Here is a 23,172-nt window from a genome sequence, read left to right as displayed (position 1 = left end):
GATTTTAATTATAATTTAACATAGAGAGCGAACCCTTAATCCTTACGTGTCGTGAATTAACTAGACAATTGAGACAAAACTTGAAATGCAATTTGGATCACAAAGGGGTAAAGACGTGTAAATTACTATATTAAAGATAGTTCTTCACTCACAAGAATTGGATTCACTCGGCGAGAATAAGTTTTAAACTTTATATCAGAGTACATCGAATATCTTAATCGATATAGCATGTGACAATTTTCTTGCAAACTAATAATGTTGATTGTAAAAAGGCCAAGGTATTTAACCCCTGCTTGAATTCTCCCGTTAATGTGACGTTCAAGTACATAGAGATTTACTTGAAACGTTTCATATTACATGGAATAAAAATAGAAATAAATTTTTGTTGGCAACTCCCATTTTCATATTTTTCTTGAATTGCAAATAAATCTCCTCTCGTTCGTTGCATTCAAAGAAAATATGTTTAAGGACAAAATTACACCTGCATCTTCTTAAAATCAATGTTCACATTAATATGCATCGTATAAAGATCAGCGATGTTAGGTGAATTTACAATAATAAGATTAAAAGTGCACGAAAAATTGAGAGAAAGGTGAATGTTCTGCTGATATTCAAATTAAAAAGTATTTGCAGTCATAGCTATTCCAATTCTCTTTAAAGATGAAGAATGGACTGCTGTTGGGAGTTCAGAAGATGGTTTCAATTGGTTTGTTCGTTCAAAACCATCTTCTGATATCTCGACAGTAAACAACTTTCCAAATGATCTTTTTATTGTGCAAAAAGGCATTCTTATTAATCCGACGTTGCAAGCAGAGTATCAAAATAAAATAAGACTCGGATTAATAGTTTAATTGCAAATACAACGAGAACTTTCGTTAGAAGACCAAGCGATAAACGATACAAATTTACAAGTATTTTGTTAATAGTTTCCAATAGAAAAATTGTAGCGAGATATTTAAATCTAAATTCTTCGATTGTACTAAGAAGAATTCATATCTTTAGCTTTTACACCACTTGGTATTGCACCGTTTCGATAGTAATAGAAATTACGATAGTAATACTTGATTTGATCGTATTATGACGTGAAAATACGATACAGGAAGATACAATGTTATTTATTTACTCGGACTATGTAACTAAAATAAAAAATTATTTTAAGATATCCCACTGGACTTATTTCGATCTCAGACTATGGTGTATAGAATATGTTATGTTTACTTTGCATCCCAGATAATGGGTATGTATTCAATGAAATGAAATGCAAACAATTACCGTACACAGATAGCAGAGTAAAATTCAATATTCGATAAACCATTGTATACCATACGTATATACCAAGTGTTCAAACAGTACGAAACCATTTTCCTTCTAAAAATAGTCTTCCTTTTGCACAATTTCCTCCTTTTTCCAGATAATATAGCAAATACAGTGATTCCTTACGAAGGAAATCCACTTTAACGAAAGGTTCAGCGTTGAAAAGTAAGGAGCAGCGGATATAATAGCTGAAGGCAAAAAATAAGTTTAACGTGTTTGAAAAAATTCAGAGATTGAAACAGCGATATAAAATTTCAGCTCCAGCTAAACGTCCTACGCAACCACTTGACCCGAACCTCGTTCGGAAAATCTGCGGAAGATCGACTCGTCGTGGTCCTACCTTTCAAACTGCCAAAGGCCTCGACTGATCGGTAGACACTGAACGAGGGCAAAGCCGTGATTTATTTAGAGGGAACGTTTCAAACACTTTTCAACGCTGAATTCATGCACAAGTGGTCTTTCACCAGTAACGAAACATCCTGCGGAGTCGTAACAGTCAATCGAAAGGAGTTTTGACCTAAGAGGTGTATGTTACCTGCGACAGTTCTGATGAAGGAGATAGGACGAAGCTTTCATCGCCACAATGGCGTCGAGGCCTCTCTCGAAAGCATCCTCGGAAGGATATGAATCAAGGAATTGTTTTCCAGCCGGCGTGTGAGCCATCAATTCGACGCCAGCATTCGCGATATTCCTTTCGAGGGTGCTCATACGATCGATCAAGCTTTGCGCGAAAGTGATCGAGTTGTTCAAGACCGCCTCGTCAATGTGAGGGTAACGTCGATTATGGAAACGACCTGTGTCTACGACGCCGCCCTCGTAAGGGTCGTTCGACATCGGCAAACCTGAAAGGATACCTTTAAAAACGTCGGTGAAATGGGTTCAGTCAATTCAACTGTGTTGGTCGCGACTTAACGGGTTGAAGCTTTAATTTAAGATGCAAGATTTTCAACGAATTTCTTATCGAATACACGTAAGGAGGAAAAGTACATTATACATTTCTCCTGTGTTTTTTCTTTTTCTGCAGAATTTTGCAAATATAATAAACTACGTAGGTGTAATCGTTAGAGAGGCTGTTTATGTTCTGATAATATTTACGTGTGGCATGATCGTGTATCTTCTTTTTTGTAATCGTGAAGAGATCTAATGTAGAAGATACGAACGGTACAGAAAGAATTATTTGTTGATAAAATATTGTATTACATAAAAAAGATTGGAATAACGAAGTTGAGTAATCTTTAATTTTTCAAAGGTTTTCCAAATAATTAACATTTAGACGTATAGACTATAGAACACGTATAAATTGATCTCCTGACGTAACTTTTATATATAGACTCGATAGAATCTCAAAACTGTAAAACACGGATATAATTTACTGTGATTATTGCGTTCATTATATATTTGTTTAGAAATAGAGTAGAAGGATAGAATCGTTATTTGTTAAAATGCTTATAAATTTATTTTAAAAAGAAAGTCCATTAAAACCAATAAAAAGCGTTGCAACTGCTCGATAATAGTAACTTCGTAAATGCATATTAAAACACCATAGGTAGTTTTATATAAGAAAAATTATGAAGACAATGGTTAAAAATGTTTAAGTATTAAATTTAATGTACGTTGAACTAAACATTTGTCTGTAATAAGTGATCTTACCTAAAAATCAAATATTTGATCAAACAGCAATAGCTGTAAAATTATTAAATACAACTCTGTACTTATGTTTCGATAATGTTTAAAAAATGCAATTCACAACAGCATTGATCAATTTTGTTAAAATATATTTACAAGGCATTCGCCTATGGGCTTAGGTGGGCTCTAAGTATAGTCGTACTGTTCGACGTTGGCGATAATCGAGGACAAAATTCACCACCGAAGGTATTGGTTACTCGATCAGAGGATCAAAATTTTCTTCGTCGACGAAAAGAACAAAAGGTAGAAAAAAACTGTGGACGACCTACCTGTGTAACTGGCAAGGTAGTTCTGCACAGACATCGGCAATTTATAGGCACCGATCGCGTGCGAATTCCCAAGGAATCCCATGGTTTGCAGAGAGACCCAGAGAATCGCCAAGGTAGCCACGGAACCCGCCATTAGTCCTCCAGCTGCACAGAACCAAACGATCTTTCGTTATTTATTTGCTGCAAAAACTTCTTGACCGATGATTCAACGCATATATGATCGTATTTACAAAACTAACTGAAAACACTGCTTTTTTTTTATTGCGAAAATACGTTGCAAAATGGTCAGTCGAGTAATTTCGTGCAACAGGGTGTTTACATTTAGACCAATAAATCTCGTTTATTGGAATAGCTTAATAGTTTAAGGTTCGTTGTAAAGATTAATTGATCGATTGGTTGAAACGGCTCTGGCAAATTGCCGTTCTTATGAGATTGTCACTGTCCAGTTCTTCTGTATTTCGTAGACGTGATTCGATTGAACGTATACTTTCAGCTTGACAATCGTATGTTGAGATTGCGCGCAGATATTTTTTATATACGCGATATAAAGACCAATGTCGTCAAAAGTTAATTGAATTCGCAAAATATATTAATAACTACAGTTTTAGAAATTACTTACTTCGTCTCCCTTTTCTTTTTTGTTTAAGATAAGGAAATGAAGATTGAAGGGGCATTGACGTCATTGATAGTGAGGTTATCAAAAGATGTACGCCGCTTAATTCTGCGTAAACACGTACGCACGAAGCGAAACTCGAAGCTGTCGGCATAATTATAGAATCTTGTTTTCTATATTAATTTTCAGTTGTTACGAGCTCCAATGAGCGTCTTTTTTTTTATAACATATGATAAGAGACTGAAATTAGACGTCAAAACTTGATCATCAAATACGCTGTAAATATCAAGCAAAATAGGTGACACGAACAAAATGATCTCGATATGCTACCAATTCTGTGGCTCAAATAGTCAGACGAAACCTCGAGGTTCGATCTGGCTGTCGAATTGAAACGCTCGAAGATCCTATCGATTAAAAAAATTAAATTGTCAATCCGTTTTATTTAAGATTACCTTGCGTCTACTATTATTCTATCTAGTTGCTACGACTTGCTCGTAAATGTATAAATAGGTTTAAAAAATTAAAGAGAAAAACAAATCATTATCAGATTTCTTATCAACGCCACGATGATGTACATAAAGTTTTCGTTTACAAGAAAATATAAACAAAAAACGATAGTAATTCTGGAAATGTTACTTACGACTTTTGAAATGAGTCGTGCAAACACCTTCGTGATGAAACCATAAATAATTGTATAAAACGACCGGTTACTTTGAAACATACAGATTTCCTAAGACATCAAAGTCTTCTAATTTATTTAAGTTCGCCAAACTCGTTCAAACGTTCGCTGTTTCCACTAGCGATAATTTTCAAAGAAAAGAACGAGACACGCACACTGCTACGCCTCTACTGTCAATTTTGTTCGCTTTACTATTCACATAAAATCGATGCATCGACTGTCTAGCCGGCTTGTTTTCCTAGAACTACCATTGGAACATTTTTTTCTTTTCTATTTATACCATAGAGAAGATCGACGTGTAAGATTTATGTGTTTGATTACACGTTTATCAGGAAAGTGTAGGTTCGAGATTTGTGAGATAAATACTGCGTTTATTTTCCAGTGGAGCATTTTTCATGCCACGTTATTTCCAAGACTACGCAGTCCGATTCCTAATTGCACAGTTTCTACGTTCTTGATACTTCCTTGACTTTAATGACGCTTCATAATCGACATACATACGAAACAACAATCGCAAATCTGTGGCGCCTTTATTCTATTTGCGTCTAGTATTTTGCTAATGTATTTTCATAGCTTCGAGCCGTTACACATCCTATTATTTTCCATCTTTTCATTTATCTTCCTGCCGTTTCGTAATCTACAGGTGATCCGACTCGAACGAAAATAGAATCCGAGCAACGTGTTACGATTATAACGCTTCCAAATTGTTATAATTGCGACTACGATAGAATCGTAATCGTGCCGGGATGATGATATTGATAACATTACCCATCAATGATTCATTCACGAGTGGCTACGTGATTAGCATAATATGCATATACAAAACGTTAGAACGATAAGTGTACAAATGCAGTCGTACAGAATCACATGTGTACGTAAGTAGAATTTTTGGCAATAATTATTTAGAAGTATCATCGCCTCACCGATTTGTGGATTTTTTAATATCTTCTACAGATCAACATTTTCAACAATTTTTTCCCGCGCATATAATTCTCCGCTCAGCCTTAGTTTCCGAGATATTCATGAAAATATTTTTGCGTTGTAACCTTGATACGCGTTGGATGTCGCTTAGGTTTGGCTTAGACTTATCTACAGACATAATTACATATACACATTATATGCCTGGGTCGCGATGAATTTACATATCTCAAGTTTCAATTTGTGAAAGGCAGATAAGAAAGAAATGCGACTGTAGTTAACGTTGCCTCGTACCTAACTCGAACTTAATCCGATATACATCATTATGCTGGCTAGCGGTTAAAAAAAGTTTTCATGTAATTTCCATTCGGTAATTTCAAGTGAAATGAAGAAGCCCGATGACCTCTGTGACCTCCTTGATTTAAGTTTAGGTTAAACTTTTTACTCCGCTCGAATATCCATTATGCGTAACTAAAAATCTTCTCTTGACTCATTCTGTGTTTACAGACAGATTGAAACGCGAGATTGTAAACTCATGGCGTTGTAAACACGTAATATAACCATGCCGGGTATCTACATAAGTCTAATGGTAACCCTAAACGGCATTCAACGCGCATCAAAGTAAAGATATCAAAAATATTTTCATGTATATGTGGAAAGTTGTTGAAAATGTTGATTTCTACGACATATTCAAGAATCATCAAAGTCGGTGAGGTTCTAAATAATTGCAGAATTTTTTTTTAAATAATTTATAGATACTTTAAATGTTTGCGCGCTTTCGACATTTTCGTCATAATATTTATGTATGTCTTAAAAAAAACAGGAAATGTTCTACAACCGCATACTGATCTTGAGAAAGACGAAGAAACATCTCGAAACAAATAAAAATCTAAAATTATTCCCTTCGATTTTCACTGTCGAACGTGGTGCGTGGCAATAAATTGTATTTTATTTGAAAAACAAAAGAACGTGTTGAAGTTTAACGCTAAACCAATTATCCAATGTATCTTTCATTTCATATCTTCAAAGTAAATACTTTTATGTCGATTTGTATTTATTAATACCTAAACAATACAAGAATACTCGTACTATATCTTTTACGATATACTGGAACAAAGTGTATTTTTCAACCTACTGATATCGCTGCTATCATCAAGATATCAATTATCCTAGAATGGAATTAACCCATTATAAAACCAGAGCGGAATTTACCATTCAGCCGTATTATGTATATAAATTGCACACAATAAGCATCGATCAATAATCGATAACACGCACCGATGAAACGTATCTGCTCGTTATACTCGTAGCGATAACACGGACAAATCTGAACGATTATAAAAATAAAAAGAAACGTATAAAATTTATCATTTTTTCGTAAAACATCGATAGAAAACGATATTGACATAATGGATTACTTTCATAGGTATGGATCTACTTGATTTTTGTCTTCTTATTCAGATCATACGGATGCTAATTCACGCATTTGCGTAGACAACTTGCACGGTTTTCACTTTCACTTTATACTTCACGGTTCTAACGTCTGGCTCTCACTACTCTTGTATAGCAACAACTACTTTTTCTAGGACAGTCACAGCTGGTAAGATTGAAATAACACGTTCCGTGTACGAAGAAGGTGTAAAAAATGTAGAATAAAGGTTAAACATCTTCTCGTGCGAACGCCTAAACGCCTTAAGTCTTTCATAAACAATTGACAGATAAAAGTAAATTTTCTCTGAAGAAAGAAGGCAAATATTGAACTTCCGTGACTATGAATGAGCTACATTACAAATTCTATTTTCTTATTCTGCCACGCGTTAAACATAGGAAAAATATATGATTGCGATGAATGGGTACGAAGAAATGCAAACCAAATCCTATTTCTAAGCCAAAATAAACCAAGATACATACATCGGACGTAAATTTTAAACGTTACGTGTAACTGGTACCGATTCAATTTCGATATCTCGCTTCTCTTTCAGGAAATAGCAATCTTTTACTGGAACAGCGTTATAAATAAGCGTAAATTGAGCATTTTCCAGAATGAACGATCTAGCTGTTTCTTTAAGATAGAATTCCAAAAATAGTTTAGCATAAATACCATAATCCAGATGAAAGAGCAGTGAAAAACCTGAAATCAACCATCTTCTTTCTCGCTACTATCGCTAATACTGTTCGCTACTATCGTCATTTCGTAAAACTTATGTAAAATATCAAAGTATCTCCGTCGTACGTATACATCCAAATTATTATCTAATCGCCTCTATTTTCCTGTTCGTGCCAATGTAAACTCTGAAAACATGTACCATGGACCATGCACCATGGTACTTCTGAAGGAAACTATATTCGATCCTCTTCCTTCTCTCCTATCTCACTCTTTAAACGTAGATATATCCTTATCGTTAAAATAACTTTTCAACGAAAGTAGTCGGGTTTCATTCGAGGCTACGCACCCTGATCGCCACTCTCGCCCTCACGAGAACAAAAATAGAGTCGAACTCGGAAGTGCTGTTTGGAATCGAGCCACCCTGTACCTCCGCGTTTCGATTCACAACACGGGACCGAAAAGTGACTCACGAGCCAGATACGATTAGGCAGACTCACCTTTCGTTCTTTTCGTCGGTTGTCCCGACCTTTAAGAAAATTTCGCGAGATATTTATAACTTGCGAGATGCCTCGTATTCCAGTAAAACGCGATCTCCACGCCTGTTTCCCGTCAAACGTTTTAAAATCGAGTCTCGTTACGTCATAGCACCTCGTGTTACAGCGAGTAAATATTGAAAATATCTGACAATAATTGCGTTATAACGAACCACAAGCTCTATGCATACAGTTACCGTTTTGCTATTAAGTAATTTAAATTAATTCCCGAGATGGTATTGTATAACTGGCATTTGAGATAACTCGTTTGTATTGCTCGACACATCGAATCCAGCGTATTCTACGACGTATCCGGCGTGATGAATATTGAACAACAACCGGCACAAATATTTTTCTTACATGCAAATTACTGAACCGAACCATCCGTCATATTCTCTTTATTCATTCGTTTTCCTTCTTTTATCATACTTCGAAAAAGCTTGTAATTCGATCACTATTAAACATAGAATGTGTTGAAAATTCGAAGTTCCAAGGATAAACGAACAAACAAATGTAATGCCTACTTGATATTACTATATCTTGCAATTATTCGTGTCACGTAAAGCCTCAATCATGTAATTACTTTGAGCAACACTGCTGTTGTAGTACTTGGCGATTCGTTCATTAAACGTAATAAAAATTATCTTCATTTGCTTGAAATATTAGTAACGGATTTTTCACATTTTTTATTATCTACAATTACTATAATCGCCCATTGAAAAAGATATTGTATGTTTACCTTGTATGAATTGTATTGTACGTGTATCTAGATTTCCATATAATCTACTAAAGATACTTATTCTTTTGAACAGAACACTTCTTATTCCTATACAGATAAGAACTACGTATTATCCAAGTACAAAAAATATCTAAAGCTTGAGAAAAAGATGAAGCAAAACAAACGATACTATGAAGTAGATTACGATTGGAATAGATCTCACGTTTTAATGATATCAACAGGGAAATACGCAAGATAATTGAAAACAGTAATTTGTTAGGTTCGAATGAATAATTACGTACTATCGCTGACTAGCTTTTGAATATTAATATTAAGAGAAATTAATTTTCAGAATCATTGAAAATTTCTAAAAAATGCAATGGAAGAATACATACCTAGTCGAATAAAAACAAGTCATAGGTAACGTGGTAAAGACCACCTGTTAAGATATTCTTTTCATTGCATGTCTGTGTATCGCATTGAAATTGCTTGGCTACATATTTACTAATGCAAAATGAACGTCAGGTGTATTACAAAATTTTTTGCTTAAATATCTTCTGCTATATACTTTTTTCATATTTCAAATTATATTCTTGCACATGTGTATATATAATAATGACAGACTGCACATATTTTTCATTCAACATTTCATTAATTTATATGGTCTGTACGTTGTAAAATTAATACTTAAAACATTTTGTCTTTACTACTGCTTCATACCAAAATAGATATTTCATGGATAAAATATTTAGTCGTTTCTACAGTTCATCTTGTAAAAATATTTTGCAAATCTTTTACACTACTCCGCATTTCTTTTAAGACATTTTTCTGTTATCCAATAGTGTACACCAATAAATTTCTTCCTACGTATTTTATTTTTCTCCAAAATTATTTTCACTCTCCGAAAATAACATGGCAATTCACTTCTCGGCTGAGTGTTCCACTTAATGGCAACATGTCACTGTTTTTATTACGTTTAAACTAGTTAAACAGACAATTAAAAAGATTGTTAAATAGTTAGCTAATTTTGAAACGGTTCAATAATTAGATAATTTTAAGACAGATAGTCAAATGATCGTAATAGAATATGTTATATCTCATACTGAATTAAGCAAAAAATTTCAATTTTATTGCGTAATTAGTCACAATATTTTCCTGCGAGTGAGTCATACGAGTCAAAGATCTTATTTTCTACGTCATATTTCGTATTACGTTAAAATCCTACAGCCATAACATTGATAAACAATCGAGTGTTTTAAAAATTTGTAGCTTGACCTAGATAACACCGCTGATAAGGGCAATCAATATTACTATTCATTTTCATCCAGCAGGCTTACGTCTTAATACGTATTCGACATATTCTAGATAAATTGATATTCCATTTTTACTTGTTATAACAACGTAAGTCATACTGATAGCCAATTTACCATTTTGGTGACTTGCATTCAATAATATGATGGCAGTAATTGTTAAAATAACGTAATATAAACGTTTAAAAAACGTCAATAAAGCACAAGGTGAAAGAGTGCAATTCCCTAGAAAATAATTATATTCTATATAAATGCCATATTGCTAAGAACTATGTCTCAAACCGCAAGAACTATCTACACTGGTTACGCCTGTCTGAATTTCTTCACGCAAGAAGCATACTGAAGTCATAATTTAAAACTTGAAATAAGAACATCTATTGATTTGGCCGCAGCTAAGATCTATACGCTTTGGCCATCGGTATCTCCTTTTAGATCTGCGGAAATTTCTGTTTCCTGGTTAATTTTATGACCTCGCTATGTATATACATATATCTTTCACCGATAGTACCTAAAATGCTATTTACAATTTTCGTTCGTTTTTGTATTAAAGGCCGCAAAAGAATCACTAAGAGCCATACAAATTTCTTACATGCAGTACAATACATACTATGTATGTATATCGGCTAATAAGAATCGTGTATGATCGTCGGATATGAAAAATGTGAGTAACACAACATTACCGGACACGTGATCCATGGGCTTCTCCAATCCATGCATCGTATAGGCCCAACGATTGTTGTCAGCCGGCACAACGAGGAACATTTTCAACACGCAAAAGCGAGACAGCTGTGTTCGCGTTAGAAACGATACTTTCCACACATTCAACGCGAACCTTTGATAATTCTCGCGCCAACACGAATCCGATTAATTACTCGACGAATTGAAAATATCTCTCTTTCGATAAAATGTCAAGTTCAACGAATTAGAGGGATTTCGTTCATAAACTTTCTACGATAGATTTTCGTTGAAAGCTGCTCGTACAGGTGCGTTCACCTCTGACAACTCACACGAGTGAAAAAAATATTTGCGGACGCGCTGCGCTCACGAAAACTAGCTGCCGAAGATGAACCGAAGATTGAACGGTATACAAGTTGGCGAAGGAAACTGAACGCGAGCACGACACCGCGCTGCAGACTGCACAATTCTCTCTATCGTCTCTCTCTTTTCTATGTTACCCCCTCTCATGTGCCCGCTTACCACATTCAGAATCTTACACACTCTCACAATGTTCCATCTTTCTCATTCACACTCCATACGAACGTCTCTCTCTCTCGCTCCTTCACAGTTTCTATACGTTGGACTACACGAGAACGTTTCTTACAGTGGATTAATGTGAAGCTCTTTCATTTGTCGAAAGCAACGCATTTAGTTAAACGCTCGTCTTGCTCCGAAGTTCATATATGTATGGGAGTTTTATCCTTTTTTCCTTCGCGAAACGTTCAATACTCTCGCAACAGGCTCACACTATTTCCGTTTCATTCGCTCGTACAGGCGCGCGTCTCTCTCTTGTTTGCTCGTTCAAGCGCGTGCATTAAGGTGTGTACACACTGATAAGATGACTGCACTATGCAAGCTTGTGCTCCTAAAAATAGTACAAATTATAAATCAAAAATCTTCTCACGCTCTACGATGCTATTAGTTATAATGCATAATTGTATCCCGTTTAATGTTTCGTGCGATAGATAACGCAGGATTGTTTGCGCGTTATGTAACTGCGCATGTACCTTCACGACAAATTCATGGCATCCTCCTCTTACACTCAGCAACTTATGTGACTTTTTTGCTTTTTTCATTCTGCGTTCCATGCATTTAGACTGTCTTACTCTCACCTCCGTTGGTATCCCGCACACGTTTATACTACGTACGTCTTTATATGCCTCTTTTTTTCCTAAGAAAAATTTCGTGCTCCTACTATCTTTCTTTGCCTTAACGATCTTCGCAAGATCTATCTTGTATACAAAACCGTGCATAAATCTCTTTCAATCCTTCCTTAACCCCTCTCTCGCTCCCTCTCTCACTCACTCTCTCTCTCTCTCTCTTTCTCCCTTCTCATACACATACGTGCGCGCAGGCGGCACACGTACAATAACACAACCTTGCACATTTTATCATGCTTCCACTCGTTCGCTTGTGTACTTCGATTTCTCTCCTACGCACGGTACACGGCGATGATCAACTCCTACCACTGCTATACCTGAGCTCATCTATCTGTACGTTGCGTATTTCCATCTTTGTTTAACTACAATCTCTTGATTTTTCTATTGCTTTCTCCCTCATACATACATTACGGTACAACATAAATTTTCCGTCTTCGTTTTGCTAGCGCTAGTCATTCTCTTGATTTTACGACTTGCCCGTGTAAGTGTGTATGTGTTTACTCGCTCGCTCGTTCATTCGCCAGACCCCACTATCAGGATAGGGTCACCTTATTCGGTCGAAGAAAAAGACTTCTATCACTCGATGAACACGTGCTCGTTCGGCTTCCCCACCGCTCGTTTCTCGCTGCATGCCAACTCGTAAGCGTGTTCCAGCCGTTCCAGGTTATCGCTGGCCGATTCTTCGTCGCATGATTTTCTGTTTACTAAACGGGGATGTGGAAACACGTGTTCCGTATGATATGACGTCTTCGAAAAACGATTCGAATCCCTAATAATTGAGAATATTCTCGCGTGTCATCGATCGATGTTGGGTACGCAAGTAAAGTAGCGATAGTCGATATCTTTCTTGCTTCGTGAAATTGAGAGCGGCTTTCACGTGGTCGTTGTTATTGCGACTTCTCGAGTTTCAGCTTAGCTGAAGCACTCGAGTTTTTATAAACTTAATAGTTTATCGGTTTTTGTTTGAAAACAAAGTCGTGAAAAATTACAACTTCCATAAGTTATCTTTCAACATGACACGAAATCAAAAGTTTGCTGGTAAATGTTTATTGGTATGCTTTCAATTTGCACAAAAATACCGTTAAACGCAAGCTGACCATTCATTCTTTCAGTTAGAAATTTGTTTGCGTTCGACTGATAAATTGAAAATTTCTTGAGTCCCGTTAGAAACAAGAATTTGTATATTCTCGACAGTTACTGGCAATAAATCGTTGATTTATAATAAATGGAGGATTATTCATCGTGGTCAGATGACCATTAACCTCCTACGCCCTGTATTAAATTTATTTCGTTGCAACGTAAATTCCTAGAAAATTTTTCAGCAGAAATACATATTTCAGATTCGTGCAGAAATTGTCCTGTATTCAACTATCCTAAATCGACTCACTTCTCTCATGATTTCCTTAATTTCCCATATTTAAAAATACATACATGTTTGTTTGAAAAGATGTTTGCATTCAGTGCAAAATTCACCGAGGCATTTATGGATACAAAAGGTAGACGATATTGTAAATCCAGGAACTCTATCTCTGTCTATAATGTCCTTTTTCTTATCTGTAAGGTACCCTCCAAACCCTTAAACCGTATATGGCACGTTTATGGACCCTACCAACAACCCAGTACTTTTCCACTGCTTTCACTGTGGCCTTCCTGTCCTGCGCAGTACCGATATTTACACAAGGGAACAACATGTAGGTAGGCGAATGAATACTCACTATATAAATCGATGTATTAGGTTGTCCCAAAAGTTCCCAAATAATATAAGTCCCAAAAGTATTATAAAACAAAACATGTTGCGTACCTATTATTTCCTTACAAAACCTACTACTCATTCTACATACGATACAATGGTTACAGTCGATAGTAAATAATAAATCTAATATTTCTTATTTCGATCTTATTATACTCTTCTTGTACAAGATTAACAGATTGTGCTATTTGTTTCGTGAAAAATAAATTGTTTTGTAAAATTACTTCTCGTATACATTATACGTGTATTTTAATAATTATACATAGATAACCTAATATTGCAGAAAAACGTGTGATATTTATTAAAAAAAAATTTCGTTTTCGAAAATCGAAAAATATATGATGATTGAACTATTATCGTTGGGCTGTCACACGAATTAAGAATAAGGATTAAGGACTGCGTTACCGGATCAATGCGTCTAATGGACGAGCGCAGTTATAAGTAAGAGAGTGTTAAATCAATTGGAACTGAAATAAGTACAGTCATGAATCACGAGTGTATCTATCAATTGAACTCTTGGTACAAAGGCTACGGCAATGACGTTCAATTAAGAAAATTGAGAAATTTATGGAATCGTTGGTCAAGAGTATTTGTAATCAAACAAGAACAGCAACTAGTTTAACGGAAGTTTATACTCAAACTGTAAATAAATTTTATAAAAGCATATCCTACGTTTCGTTACTTGAAAAACGAGACTATTTCATTTTGAAAATATCGTCATTTGATATTTTAAAAGTTATCCTTGAAAATATCATAAAACGTTTTCGCATGTACTCGCGAGATCGTTATACCGCTTTTAGGACTCCTCTTGGCACTTCCTTTTTCGATAACTTATTAACAGTCGAAATACAGAGAACGACTAAGATCCACCGAATGCAAAGAATATGTGGCGATCAATTTTATCTCGAAAATTATATGTACATTTGAGAGATTTACCAATTAAATTTAATTCTTTACGTTAATTTTTTATATTAAATGGAAGTCTACTTTCTGTGAAAGCGACATCTGAAATAGAAATCTTGCACATTTTCCGTTCGAATAACCTAGCTTCTAATCCTACACCTATTAATATTAATAGGGAAATTACAGCGACATCAAAATCGATGACTGAAAACTGAAACAACTATGTGGATTACGCGATCTCCTTTATCGACGTGAAATTTTCCATAAAAATGATCAAGTCAACTTTCATTTCTCGAATTTCACTTCAAACAATTTATATAATGAAAATAAATTGTAAAAGTATACAGATTCCTATCGGGTTGATTCTGTTTCGATTTTTCAACGCTTCTCAACGACTCTCGTGATTCTAGACTCTTCGAAAAAATTGAGAATTATTATTATGTATTTTAAATCTTCAGTCAAAGATTAATATTGAACTTTATGTTTAAAACTTACATGTTTGCCCTTTCATATTATTAAACGAGACTTTTAACCTTCTGTTTCTGACGTCAAAACATCCTTATCGGAAGTTTAACGTCGGAGTATTGATTAGAAATTCGGAGCAAGTGCAGATGCAGCAACTTGATATTCCACGATCTGTGACCATTTCTGATCCCAGCAGCATACTTTTTATATATAAAGTTAAGATTTTAATTATTATGTCGAATAAATAAAAGTAAAGTAACAAGGGTCAACTGATCAAATGTTATTGGTAATATAGGTATTCCTTTATCAATATTTACAGTGTAAGTTTTCGAGATTTTTTTATGTAAACATGTGCACGCGTTATTACCAAATATCTGATTTTTGTATATTATCATATAAATCCACGAAGATATGTTACGGTAAATAATTTCCAAATGTAGGAAGCTGTATTAATACGTCAAATACTATCAATTAATATTTAATGGTAGAATAATACATTAATACAATCAAATTTCAAATCTGAAGACGTATTTTAATGTAGCTAAAACTAAATAATTGAGAATATAGACTCACGCGTGACAAAAAGGATGTACGTAATTGAGACGTATATTTGAGCGTGTTTATTAAGAAGATTAGAATTTTATTGTTCCGATTGTGTTGTGCAAGATGTAGTAAGGTACTAAACTTTGCCGTATAGGTTTCAGAACTCCTCGCTTCAAAACAAAGTTGTTTGAATACACGAAAGTCTGTTGACGTAGGAGAGATCAAATGTCAAACCCATAAATATCTTGAGTTAAATGCAAACGTTTTTTCTTTCAAGTAATTCTTCCAAACTGATCTGTAGTAATACGTATATGAATGATAAAAATTAAGAAGAAAAGGTAAAAGAAAAAGAAAAAAGACGTTGTCCTATCAACAATTAACCGACATATCTTATCACTTAGTAACTAGTAACACTTTCTTGATTGCGACATGTTGACCAACCTTTTAAATATTCACTATCCCTATAGTAAAGTTAAACATCGTAACATCTGCTTATGTCAATAAACGCAGACGATATACATACTCATTTCTATCCACATCCACTTGTCATTACTGTTACATCGATTCGAAAAAAGGTTTTAACGACTACCCGACCTACCGTCATAAAATTGCAATTTCGCATCTATCTACTTCCTTAATTATCTGTTTTATCACGTCATATTCTCCAAACCGGGAGAACGCTGTTTTCGAAATATACTTTCCACATAATCAAATTTGCACTATCTATAAAGTTTATATTAAACAAATATTCCTAAAATGACACTAAAAAATCGAATTAAAATTAGAAAAAGTGCTACACTTTGCGTATGAACGTAACGAAGTTTCGCGCTTTCAGTGTGAATTCTTTTTTTTAATGGTTGCTCCCACTTTCTGCATAATTCAATGGCTACGTTAATGGCGACATTACAACTAATCGTAACTTACCTAAATATGACTTCTTGAAATGATCGACTCGCAAGTTTTCATACAGGAAGGTGAACACGTCCACGCCCATTTTTCCGTTTGAAAATAGAATAGTTGGGCTGCTGGAGCCCTACGCTAATTTTAACTTTTTGGAAAATTGGCGAACAACAACAGAGCTAATCTTCCGTGCGATCGATAAAACGTTTTTCGGACGCGACTCGAAAATTCTTGACCACTATTTACCAACTGATTACTGGACTAATTATTCGGAACGATCGATAGGAAAGAGAATCGGTAAGTGACAGCCAGAGGAACGTTGAATTTAAAAAATAAATAATCAACAAACTCTCACAGATTGGGCGTGCTTCCTGTACGATCGACTACCCGAATTCGACTCTCCCGGTGGAATACTGCTAATCCCCTCTACCCCGCCGAGAACGTCCTCCTGCAGGGCGCATGCGCTTGTCCCTATGGAACTACAGTATGCGTCTATGTTCATGCGTACCAACAATAAAAGGCCATTGTGCAGACGGCGATAAATGTTCGATTCGATTTCTCGTTTCGCAGGCTTTCAAACGGATTAATTAGGTACGTTAAACCGCGAACACTTGCAAACGATCGTACTAGCGATGACTTTAAGCAACGATTAAAGTCTTGCATTGTGGTAAAATTGAAACTTGCATTATGGAAACTTGAAATGAAATCTTGCAATTTAAACTTTGGTAATGTCAATTTGATAATGTCAATCATAGAGCAGTGTTTATGGATTCTTGTCGAACTAAAAGTGTTTAGAAATCGATATAACCGTTTGTTTTGTTGTTTGCCTGACACAGTTTGAAGCGGTTCGAACGCATCGCTAATTGTAAAGCATCATGGACCATGACTTATTTAATAGAGTTGAGGGTCGCATTTTAACTACAGTATTAAACTTGTAAAGAGCTCAAATGTTGTCTATTAATTTCAAGACAAACTTCGTTTAAAAGGTATTCTAATTTCTTAAGAACTCTTCCAATTTAAATACAACAATCACATCAACAAAATTTCTTTACAGGACTTCAAGGTCAGAGTTGTTTTCTGGAGAGAGTAAGATTTGTAGAATATACGCCTTCATGCGACAATAATCTATTATGTATTTGAAAATAGAACTTTTTATGCGTTAACTCTTCGCGAAGTGTTTAATTGCACTATTCTATGTAGATAACTTAAGTCTGCGCGTCAATTACAAGCAACAGAATCAGAAAAAACGTACAGAAGAAACAGAAATATCCGTACTATGCGCTATGGCCTACATTCTAATGAAACGCCTGACTAAATGGAAAATTCGCATTCCTCGGTGAAATTTCCATTTTGTTCGAGTTCCTGCATTTCTCGAATTCCTTCCATACGATCGTAAAAATGAAAAATATAAGTTCGCTATTTTCCAGGTGGCGTGCTTGTTGTAGTGCAGAGGATAGTTCGAACGAAAACGAACCACGATTGTTCTACCTGTATTGCTCGTTCTTCCACCTCGTCATGAAAGCCAGTAAAAACCGTACAGTGGGGAGCGGAATAGCGAACTCGGCCGTTTCCCTAGGAAGGTAGGGGAACGGGAGGAGACGAGCCATACGAAGATCGTACGGAATGGTTATCCGTCACGCGTGTATCACGTGCTCGTTCGACCGGCCGGCATCTTTACCGTTTCTTGTCTGCTGAATCCATCGCTGAATTTCTTGTGCGCTCAAACGAAATTTTCAAATCTGCCTTGTTTTTATCGAAATGCACGAAAAAGGTCGAACGATTGATAACGGTTGTTTAAATAAAACTCTATTCGAGGTAATTTTTTAGTATGTACATAATTTGAAAAAGCGTGCGCGTTCTATTTCTAACGAACCTTGAGATAACTAAAATTCAAATACATATTGCAAATATAGACATCGTAGTATAATCATAACCACCAGTACACCGAGGACTGACTCATGGTTAACGAATTCCTTTTCTGTATCTGAGTTTAAATCTAGTTTTTTTTTACAATGCCATTCTGTCGTTAAGGTTGTCACGTAGTCAAACTCGAAGATGGTATCCCGCTGGGGGTAACCATCCACGTGTTATTTAGCAATTAAGTTAGAAAAATTTTCCAAATGTTTAGCTGGACAAATTGTAAAGTACAAATTAAATAAACAAAAAAGAAGGTTGTCACCGGTCAGCTGATCATTAATGAAATAGATATATACATATAATTGACTTTTTGGTAATTAATTTGACGTTGAAATTTTATCATTATATATATATATATATATATATATATATATATATATATATATATAATCTTATAATAAACTTTACCGAGTTGCAAAAATAACATAGAAAATAAGCTTCTGATTTACCTCGTGTATTATAAATCTGTATAACATATTTCTACACGCTCTTCTATTTATTCAAAAAGGTGGCCAGGAAAACACGTACGATAATATGTGCATATTTAGTCATCTATGTCGAAGTTGTATCGACGTTTACTTTTAAAAACGTTATGTAAAGTACACTGCGTGTAACTACTTAACAAGGCCAAAAGATTACGGCAGTATCATAGAGAGGAAGTTTAGATCGAGTTCAGAAGAAGCTCGAAGAAATATAGTTGCGATTAGCTAATCAGTGCGGTTTACGACTGTCACAAGACATTTCCTGCTTGTACATTGTAAAACTGGCACGTGACAAATATTACAAACACATAGCTCAGGCCGTTTTATTATTGTTCGTTCGTCATAGTTGAGATCTATTCACCTTGCATAACGTGTTGGTATTTTCCGATTTTTGGTCCATTGCGCAAGCCGTAAGATCTTGTGAAATTAAATCGTTTGAAAAATGAAACGGTACAAGTATATTTCCAACTGATATTACGAAAAATGTAACGAACGCAAAACAAGATCTCAAGAAAAGACCAATCTACCTTAATCCATTTTTACACAAATATATTATTTAGTTAATAACGTCGTTCTTAAGAGACAATTAATAAATAAGCATTATTTCCAAGCTTAAGATAAAGCTTTCTCGAAACTAAAGTTTTATCGTACATTTAAATGGGTTCGTTACAATGTCGTTTAACATGAATCATCAAATTGTGGCGAAACTGTTATAAAAATTTCTCAATCGAATATTACGGTTGCTTACGCAGAGAACACATAACGGGAAATATGCCTATTAAGCGAATAGTTAATTGACATAAATGGAGAACTATCCTCTCTTCGATCGAACGATGTTTGCAAAGAATTCAGTTACTTCGAGGCACATGTTATATGCATTACGTCTGTTTAATCATTCTGTAATAAATACCGTAGGCTAGATGTATGTGTAGACGTTCACCGTCTACGTGGCCTTATTTTCAACCGCGTTATTTTTAGTAACTGGAACGGGTTAAACTTTGTTAATTTATCGATAATCATTTATTTTGACGAGAGAATGAAAACCTTTGACCAAATGTAGAATTTTATAATGCATCGATGTATCTGTTATTCAAATAAAAATTTCGACGGACAGTCAGATAAAATCTCTACGAGTTCAAATTTGTTTAATTATCATTTAAGAATATTATACGAGCATTAGCATCGCTGTTTTATTATTTCAGGTAAAATTAAGAGAGCAGATAATAATTGTAATAACCTTATCATGTATGCTCTTGCCGTTGTTTTGATTTGATTTCATTGAATATAATTATCACTGTTATTGCAAGATAATCAAGACTATTATCTCTGGGCCAACTGAATCACCTTGTTAATTTCTAATAGGAGCATTATCGTATAAAACAATAAACAATTATCGTTGAAAACGAAGACTATGTTTATGTCTTATTGATACATCTCGTTGTTAAACTGGTAGAAACATCAGAATACTCGGATGTTTTCAAAGTACGAATTGACGCTGGCGGTAATGTATTCTGTTGTTTGCCCGCGTTTATCGAGAAGCATTCTGTTCACTATTGCATAACAATGCGCGATGACGACCGAGAAAGTGCCATGAACGCGTCACCTATTATTTACAGCATAAAACTGAACACCATACTGCTCGTTCGATAAAAGCGAATACAATACTTTTAGCGGGAATATTTGATTTGAGAATGAATGCGAAAACGTATATTCGAACGTGATTGCGTGGAAATTCCATGTTCTAGGTCACCGAAGCCCAAAACAGGAAACAATCGAAGGAAAGTAATCCTTCCATCGAGTTATGAAAAGGTTGTACGAGTAGCGAAACGTGATTATAATTGACGATATAATTCGAACATTAATATTTTAAGCATCGCGTGATAAAAACGAAGTAACAGAAACAGAAACGTGACTAGAAATCATCTTTACAAGCTTTTGTCCCGTTCGATGGTTCTAGCTTCGATTACGATTCATTCGATCGTGACACGTCTTTCATCTACGGTATTGAACTTTACTTGACTTTCAGATCATTATTCGTAATTGTTCGTACTCTGATATCAAATCGATGTAGATCTTCGATTAAATCGACGTTACGAAATTTCTTTGCTTAAAAATAAATAAATTTTGGTTTACAAATTGAACTACACCCGTGAATATGATTGTACAATATTATATAAATACGTTTCATCGTAAAAGACAAGACGATAGCGATGTAGAATTGTTTAAACGTGATTAATCGCGTTATTCCTGAACAGGAGAACATAAGATATATCGTCATTCATAATGAAACTGTAACGTATCGTATTCCGTTATCAACGTTCACCGTTGCTTTACTGTTTTTTTTAAAATAACTATTAAATCTAGGTCACTCGACGATCACTGCAAAATTGATATTCGCATTCCTATTACCGCCCACGAATAGTCTAGCACGGTTTTGTCGCTCAGACATACAACTTTCTTCTCAACTTAAGAGGGATCTGCTTTCACCGACCGAAAAATTTGCCCATTGAAAGTCGCACTACGAAGAAACGACATATATCAAATCTAAAGCAAAGTCGAAAATTTAGTTCGTCGCGCTTTCTATAACCGGTATTGTGTTTCCTATGTCACCATCTTAACCAACCAAGAATGACAAATATTTTTGTACGATATAGGAACAGGTGTGTCACGAGCGAACACGCGGGTACGTGATTCAACATCGTATACATACAATATAAAATATAAAGCGTATCGATCGCAAATAAACTTTTCTTGCACTCGGGACGAAATGGGGGAAAATCAGGACGAAATTTCAATCGCACATCGATGGACCGATCGAGAGGTGACAGGAGACGCGGATCGTCATCTTGTAATGTCGCGTAAAACTTACGATAGTAAACAGTACGACGACGATGATAATACGATACGTCGATAGTTCCTCTAAGTTTGTATAATTTCGATTTACCGCCAGGGGAGGATTTTTCAAAAGCGCGGGAAACATCCAGTCGATGGCGAATCGATCTAATCCGAGCAAAAGTGCTGAGGCGATCGCGTTAAAATTCAGGGACGAATTATAGAAAGGGTACTCACAGTCGTACGATAACGATGAGCTTTGAAAGGAAAATCTTGGCGATTGGTTCACGACGACGTGCTCATCTGCGCCACCGATTTCAGCCACCTTGGTAAGCTTCTATTAGACTGCAGCTCGTATTCGCGCCACCTCTAGTGCGCCTCTGGCTGATCCTCGCTTTTCAACTGCAACTATATACGAAGACGAGCTCTATCGGCCAACAAGTGATTCTAGATAGCGGGGCCTCTGCCTGACACTCTCATTGGTTATTGGATCGTGTACTTACTCGTCTTTTAGCGTGATCGTCGCGGGGTCGTCGCTGGGTCGTCGCGGGGTCGTTCCGGGTCGATCTCCACCCCGGGTAGAAAGTTCATGTACATCGAGGAATTCAACGATCGCCTTACCATCCACGTTCATGGCTCTTCGTCTTCTGTTTGCGTATTTCCATACGGTAGTCGAACCCTTGTCGCTCGAACCATGCTAAGCTGGTGCTCGTGAGCGAGGGAGAGACGGTGAACTTGAACTTTGCTTCAGGATCTCGAGACTCGTTTTCGGCCATGTAACATGAAATAACATCAACTATTTTTTCGCTCGTTTGCTCGGTGGTACGAATCGCAGGGATAAAAGATCGCTGGTCGATAGATAGTGACAACGTATCTGTATGAACGCAAACTACGTACATGATATTGATACGACGCTAGACGTTTTTATAATTTTTTATCGGCCAACATTTCGCACAATGATGTTTTCATGGTCGTAAGGAGGAAAGTGTGCAAATAGTTCTATATTTCTTCTGTTAGCTAATCATTCTGGAAAATACGTCTAATTTATTCGCCTATCGCATACACGAGGAAGAGATCGCGGTTACGAAATTGAAAATTTGAATTAACAGTATTTCACTTCTACGATTTATCGTATCTTTTATCGACATGTTTCAGCTCCACGAAATTAACGTGCCGGTTTTAGGATTGGAATTTTAATGCGAATGTTGTATATATTTTGTGCCATTTTTATTATAATATCCTTGTATGTGTATACTTCTCTGTTGAAATACGCGTGTTATTCCTCGAAAGGTAGGTTATTCCTCGATGAATAGTTTCCTTGTGGTGTAGAGAGTTCTCCTAAAGATCAAAACAGAA

General features: G+C 35.7%; 1 protein-coding gene and 1 long non-coding RNA gene across 8 annotated transcripts in view; one reads left to right on the top strand and one right to left on the bottom strand.

Annotated features, from left to right (window-relative positions):
- Positions 1–22,221, bottom strand: part of LOC126873913 (peroxidase-like) — a 34,049-nt gene extending 11,828 nt beyond the window's left edge. The window contains exons 1-3 of one of the 5 annotated variants that reach the window (XM_050635277.1): positions 22,054–22,221; positions 3,270–3,413; positions 1,850–2,168 (exon numbers count right to left, since the gene is read on the bottom strand). In XM_050635277.1, the coding sequence (XP_050491234.1) occupies positions 1,850–2,168; positions 3,270–3,402 (452 nt within the window). In that variant the 5' untranslated portion in view covers positions 3,403–3,413; positions 22,054–22,221. Of the gene's footprint in view, positions 1–1,849; positions 2,169–3,269; positions 3,414–4,522; positions 4,773–10,827; positions 11,291–16,609; positions 16,959–22,053 lie in introns of those variants that run through there. The other 4 variants (XM_050635275.1, XM_050635274.1, XM_050635276.1 and 1 more) reach the window with 4 other exon arrangements.
- LOC126873920 (uncharacterized) lies at positions 17,071–18,808 on the top strand. 3 transcript variants are annotated; one of them, XR_007692588.1, is made up of 4 exons: positions 17,071–17,176; positions 17,422–17,571; positions 17,640–17,921; positions 18,013–18,808. It is a non-coding gene; the product is annotated as an uncharacterized LOC126873920 (long non-coding RNA). The 3 variants fall into 3 exon arrangements; XR_007692587.1 differs by having other exon boundaries at positions 17,640–18,808; XR_007692589.1 differs by having other exon boundaries at positions 17,175–17,310; positions 17,640–18,808.
- Positions 22,222–23,172: the final 951 nt, after the last annotated feature.

This window comes from Bombus huntii, chromosome 15 (genome assembly GCF_024542735.1).
Source record: "Bombus huntii isolate Logan2020A chromosome 15, iyBomHunt1.1, whole genome shotgun sequence".
NCBI classification, from domain to species: domain Eukaryota; kingdom Metazoa; phylum Arthropoda; class Insecta; order Hymenoptera; family Apidae; genus Bombus; species Bombus huntii.
Note: the sequence above shows the minus strand (reverse complement) of the source record. Positions and strands in the feature narration are given on the sequence as shown.